Source organism: Myxine glutinosa, chromosome 11, assembly GCF_964187855.1.
Source record: "Myxine glutinosa chromosome 11, kmMyxGlut1.1, whole genome shotgun sequence".
In the NCBI taxonomy this organism is placed as follows: Eukaryota; Metazoa; Chordata; class Myxini; order Myxiniformes; family Myxinidae; genus Myxine; species Myxine glutinosa.
In genome coordinates, this window is record NC_136271.1 from 46819811 (window position 1) to 46836908 (window position 17098).

The following is a 17098-nucleotide window of genomic DNA, read 5'->3' on the forward strand; positions in this document are numbered from 1 at the left end:
GTTGGCAGTTGTTTGGAATCTTCTCCACTTGTAGATGATCTTCCGGACAGTCGAATGATTGATTTCAAATTGTTTGGAGATCTTTTTAAATCCCTTCGCAGACTCGTCGGCATCTATAACCTTCTTTCTGAAGGCCTCAGAGAGCTCTTTTGATCTCGGCATGGTGACGCCGCACACTTCAACAACAAAGAGCAAACCAAACTAAATGTCTGAGGTTTAAATAAGACAGGTTCTTCCAAGATCCTCTCTAACGATGTTCTAATCATTTGCACCTGAGCTGGTGCACCTGATTCTAATTTTAGGTATTTGAAGTAGTGATAAATGTAGGGGTGTACTTACTTTTTCCACATGCGAAATTTATGTTTATTTAAATTCTACAATGGACTACAAAATGTAAATGTTTCATGATATTTGTTATATTATATCACCTTTATCTATCAATATTGTTGAAATGAAGATCAAACAGCTGTATGTTGAAATATGTTGAAAAAGTCATAACTTTAAATGGGGTGTACTTACTTTTTCATGTGACTGTATCTGTGGACCACCCTAATGGTGAGGCTTGTTTTGTTTTGATGAAAAAAGCCACTCTTCCTCTTTGGTTCATATATTCAACTTCTTGATAATTTTTTCCCCTGCATTAAATGCATTAAATGGCTGACCAATGGTGATTGCTGTTAAAATACATCAGTTGATGAGAGTATCCATTTAGAGTATTGAACTAAGAGTGTTAACTAAAACAGCACTCGGTAGACCACATACCTCCGCCAGGCTGAACAGTTTGTTTTGTAACCCAATGATAGGCCAGATCTGCATCCGGACCTGAACCAAAATCTAATCGGCTTGTTCTTGTCACCTCATCCACCAAGTTTCGCCCGTATTCCTCTACAACATTTTTAAATATCGTGATATATACCATTTTTGGCTATATCTCTCAATGGTGAAGAATCACAAATTCTCATATCCAGATTCAGATCTTCACCAAAATCGAATCAATTCGTCCTTGTTACACACCCGACCTGTCCACCAAGTTTTGGCCGAATCGGTCAATAACTTTTTGAGATACCGTGCTCACAGACAGGCAAATTGACAGACGGGTGAATACATAGCCTCCTTCAGTGGCAGAGGTAATAACAGAGACTCATTTGTTGTATTCTCCAAATCTTATTGCTGCTAATACGAGGGCGAGTTGAAAAAGAATGCCTCCCATTCCTTTTCTCCACAACAGGTAAAGATTTTTTTTGTATCCTCGTGGCTCTTGAATGAGCTAGAACACAGAATGGATCAGGATGCAACAGGACAAAATAAACAGCAGAAATAGAGGGGGAAATGCTCACAGCAGGCCAGAGGGAGAAAATAAATGGAGACAGACAATAAGGGATGCGGGGGCAAGGTTGAGTGGTAGTTGAGAATGCAGGTTGTGGATAGGATGGACACAGAAGCAAAGATTTGAGTGGGGGAAGTAGTAGGAGTTAACGGTGCAGAAAAGATCATGGTTTTGCATGGAGAATGATCTGAGTTGGTGGTGAACAGCTGTCTCGAAGACATGGAGGGAAGAATGAGATTGAAGAGGGAGGATGTGGAAGTTGGTTCCACAGGTGGGGAAAAAGGGAATGAATGAGTAGAGGTGAGTAGTGATTCTGAATTTTGGGAGTTCACTAGGAGGGGTTGCTGGTCGACCATGAGTGCCCCGCAGATACGTGGGGTTAGAGGGACATGGAGAGTGCAAGAACAGAAAGGAGGCGATAGAAGACAGAGTGATTACCAGCCTCTATGGAATGGCAAATATATAGCTAGATCCATAGACTCAGCTTAATCATGGGATATTCCAATGACCCTGAAGGCCTTGGTTTCCATGGCGTCATGCTGAGCAAGGTGTGAGGCAGGGCTACCAGCCCAGATGGAAGAGTAGTACTCCATCAAGCTGCGGATGAAAGTCTTGTAGGTGGATAGGAGTTCGGGTGTGCCAAGGAAGGACTTTGTATGACGGAGGATGCCCAGTCGGCGGCTGGCTTTGGAAGCCGAATTTGAAATGTAGTTTGCTACATGAGATCATGGCTGATAGTGAGGCCCAAGAGTTTGAGAGACTAAGTTTCTTTGAGAGGGTTGTTGAGAAAGTAAATGGGAGGGTTTGCCGTACGGTCCTTTCTTAGTTAGAGAGAGAGAGAGTTAGTGAGTGTAAGATTTATCAGGATTGAAAAACATTCCAAGTGTTTGACCAGATTGTTATTTTGTCAAGGTTTGAAGAGAAGAAAGAGGCTGCTGCAGGTCTATCTGAAGGATGGAAGATGTCATTGCAGATGGTGGAGTTGTCAGCAAATACAATATAAAGGTGATTTTCCAGAGGGATCATTGATGAAGATTAGGAAGAGAATGGGGTCTAGAACACTGCCTTGGGGTACTCCAGCCTTGGCAGGGATAGGATTGAGAACCACACATTGGCTACGAGAGTGGAAGACGTCAGTAACCCAAGAGTGGAGTTAGCCTTGGATTCCTGTGGCAGACAGTTTGGAGAGCAAAGCGGAATGCCAGACTGTATCGAAAGCTCAAGACCTGTCCAGAGAGACGGCCTTGATCTCGTGTCTGACATTGAGGGCCTCCATCACCGATGATGTCATCATTATCATGCTTTTGTTCCCCATTGGAAGTACTTGACAATGTGCCAAGTTTCAAATTTTTCCATTCAGTGGTTTCCGAGAAATATTTTTTCATTCATTGTGTTTAATCCAAGATGGCTGCCATACCATGTGACCTATGACGTCACAATTATTTTAAAAACATTCTGCATGGGTGTCACTCCTACCCTGAAAGTTTCGTCTCAATCAGAGACTAAGTTGAGAGAAAAACGAGGTTTAGCCTGTACGGACAGACGGACAACCTGAAAACATAATGCCTTCAGCCACCTTTGCGGGCAGAGGCATAAAAACTATATACTAAAAATATAAAAATATATCATACTAAAATGTAAACATATATATTATATAGTACTGAAAAACACGGTCATAAATTTTTCTCGAATTTACTTTGCCTTTATGAACATTAAAAGTTTCATTAAAGGGTGTACAATGCAGTAAAAAATTTTAATCCAACTGAAATACACACTATCGATGATTCCTCGAGTTGGCCACACATTTTTGCGAAATGGCCTCACATGGGCATTGGCCTTTGGGTTGCTCATACATGTTTTAGAGCAACTGCCTCACAGGATTCATTGTAACATTGGTGGGAAGTAGGGTATGATAACTTAAGATGAGATGGGATGAATCTCTTTATAAGAGAGCAGGTTTTTGTGGAAGAATTTCCCGGGTGAGCTTCCAGACTTGCCAGCGCCGAGGCTGTTCTCTGAGAATGGCTAGAGAGATAACCTTCACACGCACATGATCGAATGAACCATTTGGAGCAGAGGAAGAGTAAAATACATTGATGGGGAAGTTGGTCATCACCAAATCCAGAAGGGAGGATTTGCCATTGACAGAAATCCAGGTGGAAAGTTTGCAGATCGAGTCAGTCCCAATGGAGTCATACAAGTTCTTTGCAGACGTGCCCTGGCTTGTGGGAGATGTAACAACATGTACCCAAATTGCATGGTGACAATTGAAGTCACTACATATGAGGAAGAGAGAGTTTGGCTGAGTGGTTAAAAGTTGATTCATGTCATCAGAGAGAGAAGAGAAAGAGAAAGAGACATATTCAAGTAAGAGGAGGGAGTGGAGGGGAAGTTGTGGCCAGAAGTACTCCCCTGAGGTTTGAGAGGTGTAAGAGCAGTACACAGATAGTGACAGATGGACCAACATGGGATTCAGGTAAATCAAAGTGGAGGAGAAAATAACCAGGAAGAGCCACTAAGGAGTCAGGGACGTTCTGTGGGAGGAAGCATTCCGTTAAACATACGTCCGGTTTATCGGCAGCTGCCTGGAGTGAGAGATCTGTCAAGATAGAGCAAAGGCCTCAGATGTTTTAGGTCCACGTAGTTAGGGACGGGGAGGAAGAGGAGCTGGTAGGGTGCAGGAATGTAGAAAAGAGCAAGGAGACAGGTGTGAGAATGCTGGGACGACGTGGTGTCGAAGAAAGAGACTTTTCAACTCGAAAGACATTCAAAGCATAATTTATTTCGTGTACACGAGAGAACCAAAACACAGTGTCATCTACATTATGATCCGTTCTAAATCCCATGCTCTGGCGAGGGGTGTTATATTCACTGATGGGCTCGAAGAGGTGGGAGGGACAAAATTATGCACGGGTAATGTAATCGGCATACTTGTCATTTTGCATATGACTCGATCAACCCGGGCAGAGTTAAACAATGGTTCGCCCGGGCGAGATGAGAGATTGCCCACATCCTACTAAGTGAGTCAAGCTTGAAGGAAGATAAGTATTGTCTTAATGCAGATTGTGGCCAGAGATGTACAATGGAATTTGCACACGGTTGAATATTAATTCATTCCATCTCTCAATGGTGGACGAGTCGGCGGCGCCAAGAATTCTAAGCTTTTACATCAATGTCTTTAAAGTTATGAGGTAATAACATCTCCCACCCAATTGTTGGGCGCTGAATGGATTCTTCCACAGTGGGGTGAAGGTGGAAGAGTGTGTGGCTTTGGCGAAGCTGGGGAGAGAGGTGTGGGACATGTGTGGAGCCGGGAGGTAGAGGGACGGTGGGAAAATCAAGAGGTGGAGTGGTGGGGGGAAAGCCGGAAGGGGACAGGGCGGGAGGGGGAGGGCAGGGGTGCTAAGAGGAGGAGGGACGAGGGGAAGCAGATGGGGGTGGGTTGAGGTTACTGGCATAGAGGGGTTTGACACCATGAATGAGTGTGAAGGGGAATTTTTTGTCGTGTGCACACAAACTCTGCAAAATGGATCCCTCAGGATTCCCAAACTGGATTTTTGGTGACAGTTCATGGGTTGTGTGGTAAAAATGTTTTTGTTCGAAGGCATTGAGGAAAATGGGGCTATAGGTACAAGAGGAGGATGGATTTTTTTTTTCTGTGGGATTGAAGCGTTTTTGGGAAATAAGCCTTGTGAAAAAGCAAAGGAATAGATTTTGATGATGAAGAAGAATAATGAATGGGTAGTTCCTGACAGAGTAGTAAGGAAAGTGATGCATTTTAAAATACATTTGAAAAAAAAAAGAGCTTTTAATGCAAGAAACGTTTTATTCAGTTTGGGGATGTTGAAAAAGATAAGGGATGGGTAATAAAGGAGTAATTGTGCATGGGAGATAGAGTTGGTTTTTTTTTTTCTGATGTTCTTTTAAAAAAAAAAAAATTTGAGTTTGGAAGTTTTTGTTTTTGTATTATTATTGTTTTGTTTTTTTTTCGAGCGAGGAGGAAAAATGATTAAACTGAGGGATCAGTCGTAATACCTGGGATAAAAGGAACGAAAATGAAGCACTTGTGATCAAAAATGGAGGCAGAAGCAACATCCCAACTAGCTCAGCCCTTCACGAGTAGGCCGGACTATTTGAATGAAACAAAGTGCAGTCCGCATATTAGTTCTTCCCTCCAATGGGTGCAAAGTTTTGTGATTCTGACACTGGATGTCTCACCGCTACATTAGTCAAGGTGACAGAGTGCAGCACGACGTCAGTGCGGTAAAGCAGTGTGCAGTTATTGAGTTGATAAATGTGAATATGAGCAGTTCCTGCTCAATATTGTGACTGGAGATGAGAGTTGGGCATGAATGACTGAAGCAATTGGTCGCTTGGTTTTACCACCTTACAGCCTCGACTTGGCTCCATCAGATTTTCATTTCTTCCCCAACCTTAAAGAAACCGTTGTGGAGAACAACTTTCCTCTGACGATGATGTTTTTGACCACTTGACCCCAAATTCTAATCAGTTAATCTTTGCATAATTATAAATACTTGTACCAACTTTAACTTAGATCCCTTCAGCCGTTCTTAAGTTGTCATGGTAACGAAAATCTATCACGGATGCACGGACGAGCCGGACGGACAACCCAAGCGTCACTAAACTATTGAACATTGGCAGATAGGTGCAGACCGCAGTGGTGATTCTGTTGAGAAATAAATACGCACCATGGTAGAATATAGATTGATCTGTATCTGTCTTTGTTTCATTGGAATATCGTTACCTGTTTTGGAGAAAAAGAATAGGAGGCATTACTTTTCAACGTGCCCTCATACCTGATGCGTTAGATGAAGACAAGTATGCAGCAATTTGATACTGAAATACCACACCTCATTGTGAAAATGCTAATGGTATTTGTTTTTAGGGGTTTCCAGAGGTTTTGAGTTCAGCCTCCTCTGTTACAATATCCTGGCACAGCGTCTGCTGGAGGAAAATGACTTCCTGTACGCACATTGTCTCCCTGAGGCTTTATGCTGGAAAGATCGACTAAAATCACTGCTTCAAGAGTTCTCTTACTTCGATGCAGATGTGAGTGTTTGTGTGGACTGTGGTGGCATGGTTGTGAGTACATCACTGATGTGTCTGAGGTCACGCATTTATTTGAGATGAAGTCAGCAGTATTAATTATTGGCGTTCTAAGCTTCTGGAAACCAATCTCGTGTCAGGGGAATTGCTGTGTTATCAAAAACCTATTGGGCGTATTAATGGTAACTAGGGTTGGATATGGAGTCTAGGGTAGATAGGGTAGATATGGAGAGGTGGGAGTCTTGATCGTGGAGACATTGCTGTATTATCGAGCCATTGTACAGGTGTTCATGATTGTGTGATGTTACATTGTCAACCTACAGCAAGTAGGTGAATGAATAAAGAGGGCAAACATCACCTGAAGACTATGAATGATTCATGTTGAGTAATGCGTTAAATAGATATATTAAATGCACAAAGAGTAAATTAAACTGATTAATAACCTTTATGGAGGTGCTAATTTGCCTTGATCTGATCTGAGGGATAGAGGAGGGAGACATGTTTGAAAGTTCATTCTTGAGATTGCACAGATGTTGTTTTCTGGCTCTCCTGAGAGTGGGCACACTTGTTGTGGACTTTTTGGAATCCACTGAGATTGCCTTCGGTTGGATTAGCTTTCCAGGAAGAGAAGGCAAGTTGCTTCAGAGCAACTGTCTCACCATAGGATTCAGAAAATCCAAGCTTGCCCTCACGATGGGGGATGCCGAGGGGGGAGTTGGGCTGCACCAAAATGTCCTGATGCGTAACCATAAACGGGGCATTCCAAATTTGCCAGATAATCCAAAAGTGATGGCACTTAAACCTGCCAGGTTGCAGGACCCACTTGTCAAGGCCGGCACAACCAATAATCCCTCCTTTTTCTCAAAGTCAGGATTTGATGCAACTATTCCATTTTTTTGGCATCCAGCGAACAATCCAGCATGCCAAGTTAAATACTGATATTAGTATCCAACACGGATGCTCTACTTCTGGGTTACACCGGAGCTTTGTTTTGTAGTTTTATCAGTAACATCCCAAACCTGGTGTTGGCTTAACGGTTAAGGTGGCTGTCTTAAGATCTTAAGGTCTTGAGTTTTGAGCCCCTGTTGTACCATTAAATAAAACCAGGCGAGTTGACTCAGCCTGTCATCCTTCCGAGGTCGGAAAAATGAGTACCGACTGACTGGGAATTGGGGGGAGGGGAGGGAGGCACTGCATCAGCGGCATAGCCGCTCTCCCAGCAGTGATACAACCGGCAGCCACATGCTGCATACGAAAGAAATAACAAGAAAGTAACATCCCAAAAATAGATTCTCTTTTTTTTTTCAGATCTTGTGCCTTCAAGAGGTACAAGAAGATCATTTTGAAGAGGACCTGAAACTCTTTCTACAGGAAAGGGGTACGTTAAAAGGAGGTGCACTGAATTGAAATGTGTGTTGCTGAGATTAGAGTCCTGTGTTGATCAAGCAGCCAATGGTCTTGAGCTCTTATCATGTCTTTGCTATTAACATCAGATACCGTGTTCGAAGATGTAACATGGCAATCGGGCAGAGCTGCTTTCAGGTTCAATTACCGGTACTTTCGGGAAAAAGCCATTTTGTTATCACCATGGAAACATTTTAAATGTAAATCGGAATATCCGTGTTGCTAGGATATGGCTGTGTGTACAAGCGACGGACGGGGGATCGACCTGATGGGTGCGCCATCTGCTACAAGACCAAACGCATGGAGCTGGTGGCCTCACGTGAGGTGGAATTCTTCCGGCCCTGTGTGAATGTGTTGAGCAAGGATAATGTAGGCCTTGTGGTTCTTCTGCGGCCTCTCGGAGATCCCAGGTTTGTCTGTCTCCATGCGCCTCGTCCAATTGAAAATTATCTGTAGGTCTTAGCCTGTGAGTGAGAGTATCTGACATTTGAGGTGAAAAACGCCTGTGGAGGCATTACTGAGCTATTGTCTTTCTGATCTTTGAATTTGCATCGTCAGCCTACAGCAAGTAGGTGAGTGAATGAATGAATGGGGCCATGGCCACTTTGAACCCATGAATGTATTGTATTTGAGAAATCTGTTGAATACACACAAGGTACATTAATCCAATAATAACCAATAAAAATGACTGTTTTGCAGTGTGGAGCCTTTTTGTGTCACCAACACCCACCTCCTGTACAACCCATGGCGTGGGGACATCAAGCTGGCCCAACTAGCTCTACTGTTTGCTGAAATCCAGCAGTTTTTGGGCAGCCAAGCATCCAACTTGCGCTCCACGAACCATCTGCCTCTTATACTTTGTGGAGACTTCAACAGTCTGCCATTCTCTCCACTCTACCGCTTTGTGCAAGACTCGCTGCTTCATTGCAATGGCCTGTTCTCAAGCAAGGTCAGCTTGCTGTTCATTTGTATATATAATTGCAGGATTTGTTTGCCTCCGTTATTTATTTTGGCTTTTCCCTCTTTTCCGCTAGGTTTCAGGGCAGAATAAGATCAGCCCGTTAAGGTGGCACCTGCTGCCTTCCCCTTTGCTTCCACCACACCTCGGCATCGGACCCAATTGCTGCCACTTGGAGCAGTCAGGCTACAATGGAGGTGCAAAACCAGCAATGGATGAGCATAAAAGGATTGTGGGACAAAGAACACAAATGGGTTCCAACTCTCACCTCCATCTCCCCCAACCTTCTGCCTCGCTCTTCCCCCTCCTCAAAGAACACCTCACTGTGCCTCAACCAATCACCATCAAACCTTTTGTCCGCCCCATCCTTCCCTTTCTCCGACCCCTCGTCCTGATCTCTGATCATCAATTTGGTTTCAGACCAGCTCACTCTACTCTGGACATGCTGCTTCTGCTGTCTCAACAATGGATGGAGGTCCTCAATGCCAAACAGGAAATTAGAGCTGTCTCCCTCGACATATCACGTGCCTTCGATACGGTCTGGCACCCCGCTCTGCTCACCAAACTCTCCTCCTTTGGTATCCATGGAAATCTCCACGCATGGCTGGCGGACTTCCTCTCTAGTCGTAGTCAACGTGTGGCCCTGAATGGGTTTCTCTCATCTCCTCTTCCTGTTCAGGCTGGAGTTCCCCAAGGCAGTGTTCTGGGCCCCCTGCTTTTTCTGGTCTTCATCAATGATCTCTCTGACTCTCTTGAAAATCCTCTCTATCTCTTTGCTGATGACTCCACTCTTTGCCGCTCCATTCCTCATCCCTCAGATCGGCAGTCTGCAGCCTCCTCACTCTCTGCAGACCTGGACAAAATCACAGACTGGGCAAACAAGTGGAACATGTCTTTCGATCCTGACAAATCTCACACTCTTACGATGTCTCTCCGAAAAGACCGACTGGACAACCCTCCCATCTACTTTCTGAATAATCCTCTCCAAGAAGTTCTGTCACTCAAGCTTTTGGGTCTCACTATCTGCCATGATCTTTCCTGGGAAAACCACATTTCCAAGCTGGCCTCCAAAGCCAGTCGCCGACTGGGCATCCTCCGTCGTGCGAAGTCCTTCCTTGGCACACCTGAGCTCCTCACCACATACAAGGCTTTCATCCGCAGCTCAATGGAATACTGTTCCCCCCTATGCTATCTCCGAGAGCCTTTCACTTACTCACCGCAGGCAGGTTGGTGGTCTTTCCATCTTCCACCGACTCCTCTCCGGCCTTGCTCCCCCAGCTCTCTCTGGGCTCTGTCCCCCAAATATTCCGACAGGTCGCACAAGATCTGCCTGCAACCCTCTTATGGTTAAACTGCCAAAATCAAGACTCTGCTCACCTTCACTCCTTCATTCCTCTTTTCTCCCGCCTCTGGAACAAACTCCCTCACTCTCTTCAATCCCACTCCTCCCTCCAGGTCTTTAAAACGGCTATTCACCACCATCTCTTATCTTCCCCAATCCAAAACCTTGATCTTTTCTACCCCCGCTAATTTCACCCCAAATCCACTTTTTTTAGGTGACTTTTGTCTTCTTTCCTGGAGGTCCTTGGTGTCCTTGCGTTTTATACCTATCCTGCCTCCAGCCAGGCCCTCTCCCTCCCACACATCTCCCGATGTCCCTGCTCTCAAATGTTGTGTTTGTGTGCTTCCTCCCCTTCTCTCCCCATCTTGTCTACCGCTCCCCTTTTATATACTTTGTTTGCTTGTTTGTTTGATTTGTTCTTTGATAAATGTTAGCTCTTTCACGAGCCTCGACTCTGTATACAACAAAAAAAAAAAAAAAATCCGGGGCCTTCGCTCAAACTTGACTGATCTCTCCATACAGGTTGCTTCTGACAAACCAAACCTGATCTGCTTAACAGAAACTTTACTCCTTCATGATGTCTCTGATTCCTTAGTATCTCTCCCGGGTTACTCCCTCCTCCGGTATGATAGACCTGAGCCTCGTCCTGGAGGTGGGGTTGCTATCTTTATCAAAAACTCTCTTCCTCACTCGCCCTGCACTGCCCTCTCTCCACCTCACCCCCAGGAATACCTCTGGCTACGGCTTCCCCTTCGCTCCCACCTTTTGTTCATATGTGTGTTGTACCGTTCACCAAACAGTGATGACTCCATCTACATCTCGCTGTCTGATAATACGGACCAACTTCTATCTACTCATCCCAACTCTCTCTTCCTCATATGTGGTGATTTCAATTGTCACCATGCCAGTTGGCTGGGTGTGGGTACGTCTCTCACCAGCCATGGCTCCTCAGAAAAGGACTTCTGCGACTCACTGGGACTGACGCAATCTGTCAATTTCCCGACCCGGATCTCAGTCAACAGAGCATCTTCTCTTCCAGACTTGGTTATGACTAACTTACTTGAAAATGTCTGCTGCTCTTCTGCTCCAATCGGCTCATCTGATCATGTGCGTGTTAAAGTGGACATCTCTCTGACCATTCTCAGAGAGCCTCCTCAGCGTTGGCGAGTTTGGCATTTGACTCAGGCCAACTGGCACGGTCTTCAAGCAGCCATCAATCATCTGGACTGGTCTCCCATCTCGACCACCTCTGACATCAACTCATCCTGGGAATTCTTCCAAAGTAAATTGCTCTCTCATGCACAGATTTATCCCATCTCGTCTTCAGTTGTCATACCCTTCCTCCCGTCCATGGTACACGGAATCTTGTGGTGCGGCTGTTGCCCAGAAACAACTTGCCTTCGTCTCCTGGAAAGCAAATCCAACTGAAGTAAATCTCATTTCCTTTCACAAAGCCCGAAACAAGTGTGTGTCCACCCTCAGGAGAGCCAGGAAACAATATCTCTCCGTTCTCAAGACCGAACTCTCTTATCTGTCTCCCTCTTCCAAATCCTGGTGGTGTCTGGTGAAATCTGTTTCTGGTGTTTGTTCCCCCTCCATCCCCTCCTTTACCTCAAACGGCTACACAGCTGACTCCGCACTTGAAAAAGCTGGATGCCTCAACTCTGTGTTTGCCTCTAAATCTTGTGTCCCAAACCCATCCCTCTCTGTACCCACCATACCCAGTCGTACCCAGCTGCTCCTGGACTCTGTCCTTTCCTCCTGACAAGGTGGAAAAGTTTCTGTCTCCCTCACTCCCTCAAATCCCATTCCTCCCTCCAGGTCTTTAAAACAGCTGTTCACCACCATCTCTTATCTTCCCCCATCCAAAACCTTGATCTTTTCTACCCCCGCTAATTTCACCCCAAATCCACTTTTTTGAAATACCAACTTCTTTCCTGGAAGTCCTTGTGTTTTATACTTCTCCCACCCCCCTCCCTCTTCCAACACCTCCTCCCCCCAAGCCCCCTCCCTCCCACACATCTCCCGATGTCCCTGCTCTCAAATGTTGTGTTTGTGTGCTTCCCCTTCTCTCCCCATCTTGTCTACCGCTCCCTCTTTTTATATATTTTGTTTGTCTGTTTGATTTTTTTTTTGTGATAAATGTTAGCTCTTTCACGTGCCTCGATTCTGTATACAAAAAAAAAAAAAAAAAAATGGGGTTAGCTACTAGCTGTGATCGTATGGTTTCCCCTGCCTGTTGGATTGAAGTAGATGGTATGGCTGTGGAAATGAACACTATTCCTATTACACCTGAACTGGATAACGGAAGTATTTCTGTGGAAAAGGGCGTCCGTGGCTTGTCTCCTGAAGGAACATGGCTGCCATATGGTATTATTGAATCTTGCCATTTGTCATATATTTGTTTTGAGCAAGCTAGTTATGAAGACTTTAAACTCTAACCACCCTAATGCCTCAACTAAACATTATTTCCTTGTACATTTTGTTTACGCTCTCTCCCGCTCTCCATCAAACCCCCAGTCTGGCGGCAATATAATAGGAGAACACTTTTGGCCCTGCGACGGCAGAGATCTTGCGTACAACGTCCACCGAACCTTCCTTACGTTCCAGGGGCTACTGTATCAGGGGAGAATTTATGTTTGTTCGTATCCATGTGTACATGTTCACGTAACCTTTGTTTTAAGAATGTAATAATAAAATAACTATCGATCATCTTTATGGCGTAATGGCATTCTCATTCAGCACCGAACATGTAACGTGGCTTGACATGTGGTAATATCCGTAACTTGTTCGACAATGTTAAATTATTCTCATTTGGTGATCACGTTTCCTTCATGGTATTCAGAATGATTTTCATGTTTGTTTGTTTTCACTTTACCCCATGCCATCTTGCCTTCATCAGATGAGGGTGAATGGTTTTCCTGTAAAACCATGGAGTTTGAAGGTGGACCTTCCTCGTTTAGAGAGTGAGTGAGTGGCATCTTTGTGCGTACAGCTCTTTGTCCAATCAAAATGACCACCGAGAGTGATGGGATGCATCTGTTTAATGAAACCTCAATTATAAAGTCGTGTCATGAAGACGAAGGCCTTCTCACGTATGGAGCTTTGTGCTCAAAAGAAAAGTAATAGTCAATTTCACATGTTAACTGATGAATTCGATATCAAGATGAGTCGACATAAACAGAATGGACTGGAGCATAGAGATTGATCCTGGAAGAGCTCGCATGGGATTGAGGGCTGAGAGCAGAAGGATCTACACCAGAGGAGAGGTGGTAAAAATGAACATAAAAGAGGACAATAAACCGTATGTGATGCGAGAATAACAGGCCTTATGTTTCTGTTTCAAATGGGAGATGCTAATAATGTTGAGCTTTAGATGTCCAGTCTGTGCCTGGCTTTGGAGGCCAGTTTTGTTTGTTAGCCCACAAGATGTCATGGCTGATGTTGAGGCCTAAACTTAAGAGATTGAACGTCTTCAAATGGCTGACAGTGAAAATAGACAGATGGGTTTTGTTTGACGATCCTTCCAAAGTAATCGGGTAAAACTGAGATTTTGTAGGATTGAAAGATGAGAACATTTGTCGTACCATAATCTATTTGATTCCAGATCGACAGAGAATGACCCAGCTGGTGTCCGACTGTCGATTTCAGGATTGGGTAATGTATAGTGCAATGAACGGACCATCTGCAAAAGGAAGAGCAGTTTCCAAGGCCATTTTGTTTATGTTGAGGAACAAGAAGCTGCTTTTGGGCACTCCAGATCCACTGGGGGAGGAAAAGAAAAAAAGAACCACCTTTAGAGGCCACTTTTCCCCACAGAGCAGGGGTTGGTCTTTTTCAGGCACCTTGGTCCCCTTTTTGAAGCAATGTTTTATGGCCGGATGCCCTTCCTGCCGCCAACCCTGTTGGTCGCCTTTTGCGACACACAGGGAATTACCAGTGAACTGGTACTCAATTTGCTGACCTCGGAAGGATGACAGGCTGAGTCAACCCCCCTGGTGTTAATTCAGCGATCGACCGGGATTCGAACCCAGGATCTTAGGATCCCAAGCCGGCACCCTAACCGCTAAGCCAACACCAGGCTGACCAGATCCAGATCCACTGGGCGAGGATAGGAAATAATTCCAATGATAGCCGCAGGTTGAATATGGCCTTGTATACCACAGGCAGTGGTTTTGGCAAGCATAGTGGGATGTCAGACTGTTTTGAGGTGCAAGGTGTTTTGAGGCCTATGGCCATTGCTGAATGAGGAGCAGCATGTGCAGAGTTGTGACTAGGATTTAGTTAGCCAAGGTACCAGTATGTGCTGGCCTATGCTTTGGGAATAAAACTGTGTGCAGACAGGACACCCAGCTTTACATCCACAGCCAGACAGTATGCATTGAGTTGCATCATGTTTCCAGGCATTGCACCAGGGCAGCCTTTCAAATTTGGTTTCAGTTCATGATCTGACGGGTTCAGGCTCCTCAGTTGAAGCACTCGAGACACGATTGGTTAGGACGCATGCCCGCGAATAAGTCACAGCCGATTGACGCGTTTGATATTGCAATATATCCTGTCATTCTGAGCTAGGTGATTAGGTGTTGATGTAAAACAGGCCAGCTATGGTTTACTTGGATAAATGATAAACATTGTGCAATTGCAGCTGTGGATGTGACTTGTGCGTGGACAATTACAATCTGACACTTTTGATTGCATTACTTTAATAATAAATTGACAATCATTGTTTCCTAATTTCTGGAACAGGCAACCTGACACCATCAGTCATCCTTTTCATCTCACCTCGGTCTATTCACACGTCAACTCAAGAACTGGTAAACTGGAGGCCACCATCTTCAATTCTGGCCAGGGTCAGACGGTTGACTACATCTTCTATTCTGTTGACCTGCACCGTGGTGAGAATGTCCGTCCGAAGGACGAGCCTAATGACGAGTTCATTCTACTTGTGATAGCTTGCATCCTTACACTCGGCCGTATATTAAAGTCAAAATCTGTCTGTGAATCGCGGGTGATTATTTGTGGGTTATTTAACACATTTGCCAAATGTCCACCAGGGAAACAAATCGACACCACTGTGAATCCCAGGCGTTCTCTGAATGAACGTCAAACACGTGATCGACGTCATTTTGTGCTTTTCAAATTCCGGTGTTGAAAGTAACATTTAATAATGTACGAAACTTGCTTTTTGGGGTTGGAGTGGAAACCTCCCCTCAACTTGAGTGGGTGGGTGTCAAATGTGCAGGAATCCCTCGTCGACGATTGCGAACGCAAGCGACATCAGTGGCTTCCGTAACATAATGGGCCATTTTCATGCACTCGCTCTTTGGGCAATTTAAAGTATCCTTGGGTGAATCCTTTAATCGAGGCGATTCGGGCTAATAGCAATGCGGATGGGAATCGCTGGCGATTCACACTGATGAATTGCCTTGGTTGAGGGTTGCAAGGCATTTTGCTCTTTTTCGATATTCATTCCCTGATTTATCTTTGTTTTGAAATTTGCCTCCCTTCAGAGTCTATCAAACGTAGTGTGCAGGACGGCCGTCTACAGCTTCTGGCGAGACTCTCGCTGCCCAACGAAAGCGACATTCGTGACATCGGAGGTCTTCCAAACATTCATTGCCCTTCGGACCATGTTTCCCTCGCCGCTCGATTCCGCTTGCTTTTATAAAACGGACAGCTAGTTCCATCGGCCTTTCATTGGAATAATTACTTTGCTGCACATTCAGCGGAAGATGGGCATTTAAGAAAAACATGAGGTTGGAGTTGCTAAAAAAAAATCAAGAACAGGAACTTCCATGACACTCAATTTGCTGATATTTTGACTTCACCTGTGAATCCTCTTCTTCTTCAAGCTTTCCTTCACATTTTTAATTTTGCCATTGCTTCATGGTCAGGCCGAGGGTTCATAATTTAAACACCATTCTTACAAACAGCATTGGGTCGTTTTCTTTATTTAAACCAGCTCACTACAAACCCGAGTCTTTACTGGTTACCTGGTCTGAGTTGCACATTGCAGTTTGTCGTGACTAACCGGATTATTTGAATGATGTGTCATACATTGTATGTGTGTGTGCGCGTGCATTGTGCTATTAGCAGCAAGGACCTGTGATGTCATCATTGTAGTTGGGGGTCATGGTGTGAAGCTTTACCTTTGACAAATTCACAGAACAACTATGGCTCAGGTCTAATGCATGTTTCTGGAAGACGAGCTTGTAGCAAGCAGCTTGTTTGTGATGGAAACCCGTGTGTGAATAATTGAGTTTCCATACTCGTGATCTGCTGTTTTAGAGCCTTTCATGATTAATTGCATTTAGATGTGGTACCATGCTAAGGTTCAGAACTTCAATGGGATTTACCTCCCTGAAGGTGTCTTAATGGGGAGGGGCGGGGGAGGATGGTGGGCGGGGAAGCAGTTTTCTTTTTAAACATTGAATTGCTTGTGAACTTTGGATCAAACACTGAAGGTATGAAAGTTTTTTTGCGATTTGTATTAAAAGCTTAAATATGCCTGTAAACCTTTATGTTCTTGCTATTCTGACATTCTGACACAAGTACGGTGTGTACCCTGGTTAGAATAGGTACACCGTATCCCTGCGTGTCGTAAGAGGCGACTAAGAGTGTTGGCGTCAGGCAGGGCATCCGGCCATAAGAACATTGCCTCAAAAAGAGAACCATGACAATTACAACTACATATGGGCAGGGTACAACCCGAAGTGGAGATAGGTTTCTGAGGTTTGGGACATGGAATGTAGGGACAATGACAGGGAGATCAGGAGAAGTGGTGGAAGTATTGATCAGAAGAAGAGTGGACATATGTTGTGTGCAAGAGACGAGATGGAAGGGAAGTGGTGTGAGAATGGTGAAGGGTAGGCAGGGACAGAAATACAAGTTTGTGTGGCAAGGGTGCCTGGAGGGTGTGAATGGTGTTGGTGTCCTGTTTTCTGAGGAGTTTGTAGACTGTGTGGTGAGTGTGACTAGAGTGAGTGATAGGTTGATGATG

General features: G+C 44.7%; 1 protein-coding gene across 8 annotated transcripts in view; it reads left to right on the plus strand.

The window, feature by feature from the left end:
- Positions 1 to 16613, plus strand: part of LOC137436649 (protein angel homolog 2) — a 53860-nt gene extending 37247 nt beyond the window's left edge. For 4 of the 8 annotated variants that reach the window (XM_078786622.1, XM_068130626.2, XM_078786624.1 and 1 more), the window contains 8 exons: positions 6234 to 6397; positions 7703 to 7772; positions 8025 to 8208; positions 8498 to 8747; positions 8833 to 8953; positions 13001 to 13064; positions 14845 to 14993; positions 15609 to 16613. In XM_078786622.1, coding sequence (XP_078642748.1) covers positions 6234 to 6397; positions 7703 to 7772; positions 8025 to 8208; positions 8498 to 8747; positions 8833 to 8953; positions 13001 to 13064; positions 14845 to 14993; positions 15609 to 15766 — 1160 coding nt within the window. In that variant the 3' untranslated portion in view covers positions 15767 to 16613. Of the gene's footprint in view, positions 1 to 6233; positions 6398 to 7702; positions 7773 to 8024; positions 8209 to 8497; positions 8748 to 8832; positions 8954 to 12348; positions 12469 to 12618; positions 12719 to 12995; positions 13065 to 14844; positions 14994 to 15608 lie in introns of all 8 variants that reach the window. The other 4 variants (XM_068130619.2, XM_068130620.2, XM_068130624.2 and 1 more) reach the window with 3 other exon arrangements.
- Positions 16614 to 17098: the final 485 nt, after the last annotated feature.